The sequence below is a fragment of the Centruroides sculpturatus genome, unplaced genomic scaffold (assembly GCF_000671375.1).
Source record: "Centruroides sculpturatus isolate CEXI.00-Female unplaced genomic scaffold, Cexi_2.0 scaffold112, whole genome shotgun sequence".
NCBI classification, from domain to species: domain Eukaryota; kingdom Metazoa; phylum Arthropoda; class Arachnida; order Scorpiones; family Buthidae; genus Centruroides; species Centruroides sculpturatus.
The window spans coordinates 543116-545324 of record NW_019384367.1 but is presented as its reverse complement, the minus strand read 5'-3'; the positions used below and the strand labels follow the sequence as shown (position 1 = coordinate 545324).

General features: G+C 27.6%; 1 protein-coding gene across 1 annotated transcript; it reads right to left on the bottom strand.

Moving 5' to 3' along the window:
• Nucleotides 1-553: 553 nt before the first annotated feature.
• Nucleotides 554-1964, bottom strand: LOC111612715 (transmembrane protein 53-like). The gene is made up of 3 exons (XM_023353955.1): nucleotides 1682-1964; nucleotides 1355-1568; nucleotides 554-1282 (listed from the first exon to the last, which is right to left on the bottom strand). Exons 1-3 carry the CDS (start codon nucleotides 1879-1881, stop codon nucleotides 842-844), a joined length of 855 nt encoding a protein of 284 aa, XP_023209723.1. The 5' UTR covers nucleotides 1882-1964; the 3' UTR covers nucleotides 554-841.
• Nucleotides 1965-2209: the final 245 nt, after the last annotated feature.

Sequence of the window (2209 nt, the reverse complement as noted above, 5' to 3'; positions counted from 1 at the left end):
TACATACATGAAAAGTAAAACGCTTCTTGATATGTATAGGTATATATATCAAATTTTCCAGGTGTATATATAAAATTTTATAGGTATATATATATATATATATATATTAAACTGTTTTCTAGATTAAATACAATTATTGTTGATTTAATAAATAAAATAAAAAGTATTGATACTGTCGATTAATTAGCACCTATGGACGAGGCCATATTAGTCACATATTTGCTATGTCGCTGCCTTTTCCTGTAGTGCAAATTAGAATCAAATCAAATTTTCTTATGGAATAATACGAAGAATATATAAAGAAGTTGTGTAAATAATACGCATTTTTATGTGGAATAATGTTGGGTATATGCAAAGAAAATAAATATGTATACGACAATATCAAATTGAGTGTATAAAATTGAGTCAATAAAAGATTTTCTAATTAGGTGATAATTCCATTACTTACTGATATAATAAGTCTGGTATTACACGCGGATAGTAATAACCGTTAATGAAACTGAAAACGTAATTTTATGTGTATTTTAATTTATTGAAGCATTGGTGTATAATTAATACGCAAATAATGACTTAGTAAATACAGTATTTTGTTTAAGAGTAACTGTGTACTCTTCTCACATACATTAACAATATATTCATAAAATAAAATAATGATGAAAAATATAATTGTATTTCATATTAACATGATAATATAGAAATATAAGAGTCCAAAATAAAATTTTTATTATCCTTTATATTAGAGACGAAGATCATATAAGATTTTAAATTCAACCATAGTTTTGCTTTCTATTGTTTTTCTTGATTATAAAACATTAATTTTGAACTGCTGATAAATTGAAAATCATTCCAGATTTCTGGCAACAAAATCCAATACTATCCTCTCGTATTGATCTGGATAATATCTGTAGTGGCATACGTGAGGAGTCTGATCCCATCTGTAAAAATCGACAATGACGTCTCTGTCCTTGCGATGCGCTATAAAGTTTTGTATGCTCTTAAAATCGCACACATCGTCATCTCTTGAAAACAGGAAAAGCTGAGGACAGATATTTGGTTCGTGTATTAAACTGTGCCAAACGCTTTGCCTTCGTAAAGTTTCTTCATTGTCTATGAAATAACTTAGAATCCAGTTGTAAAGATATATTACATGTAAACGTAAAAAGATGGCAATCGCAAGAATATATCTCGTATAGGCTTCAGTTGGAATCATTGTCGATAACATACGGCACACATAAGATAATTTAACTTCTGCCGGACCACTATCAAAAATACATCCTCTGATCTAAAACATTTAAACATTTTAAGTATAAATTAAGATAATTAATAATGTAATGTTATTCATTTGAACACTTACGTTGTATATTTCGTTTCTTTTTAATAAAACTTCTCTAATGAGATCGTACATTAAAGCTCCTCCATTACTGAAGCAATGAAAAAATAACGGTTTTTCAATCAGTTCCATTTCTTCCAGCAAATTCACGATTTTCTTGGCGTTAGTTGTTAATATTTTCCGAGAGTTTGTAGAAATTAACATATCCGATGGTCCGATATACATTAAGGTGGTACAGCTATATTAAATAAAAAGAATTATTAAATAATTTCTATTTTCAAGTAAAACTTGATCAAAAACCAAACATCATAATTAATTAATATACTGCAAGCAAGAATTTTAGAATCTTACCCTTGTTTTCCATAGATAGAACTGTATTTGGAGAGATGACGCTCTTTGCATCCTCCCCAGCCAAGCAAAACGACAACTGGTTCTTCTTGAAGGATTATATCATATTTAGCTTTAAATTTTTTGCTAGTTGGACTGGAATCTACATTAGAGAATGCAACACTGCTGGAAAATCGCGCATCATATTTGGAACTATCTGCCATCTTGATAAATTGATTCAACAAGACAAATTATTGTTTCATAAACAATGTTATTCATAACAATTTTATGCGAATAATAAACTTGTATACAGTACTTATGTTACATAAATATTCATTGTTGCGTTTATTAAATAAAAGTTATATTTACAAAATTTAAAGGCGAGTAAAGTAAAAAGAAATAATGAATGTCTTATGAAAAATTAAATTAAAGTTATCCTACATTTTAATTTTATATAAGTATAATTTGAGTTAAGTAATTTAGTATTTTATATTTTTCTGACAAAAGGCTTCTGTAAAAATATAAATACCCTTAATAAATATAGGCCTGACA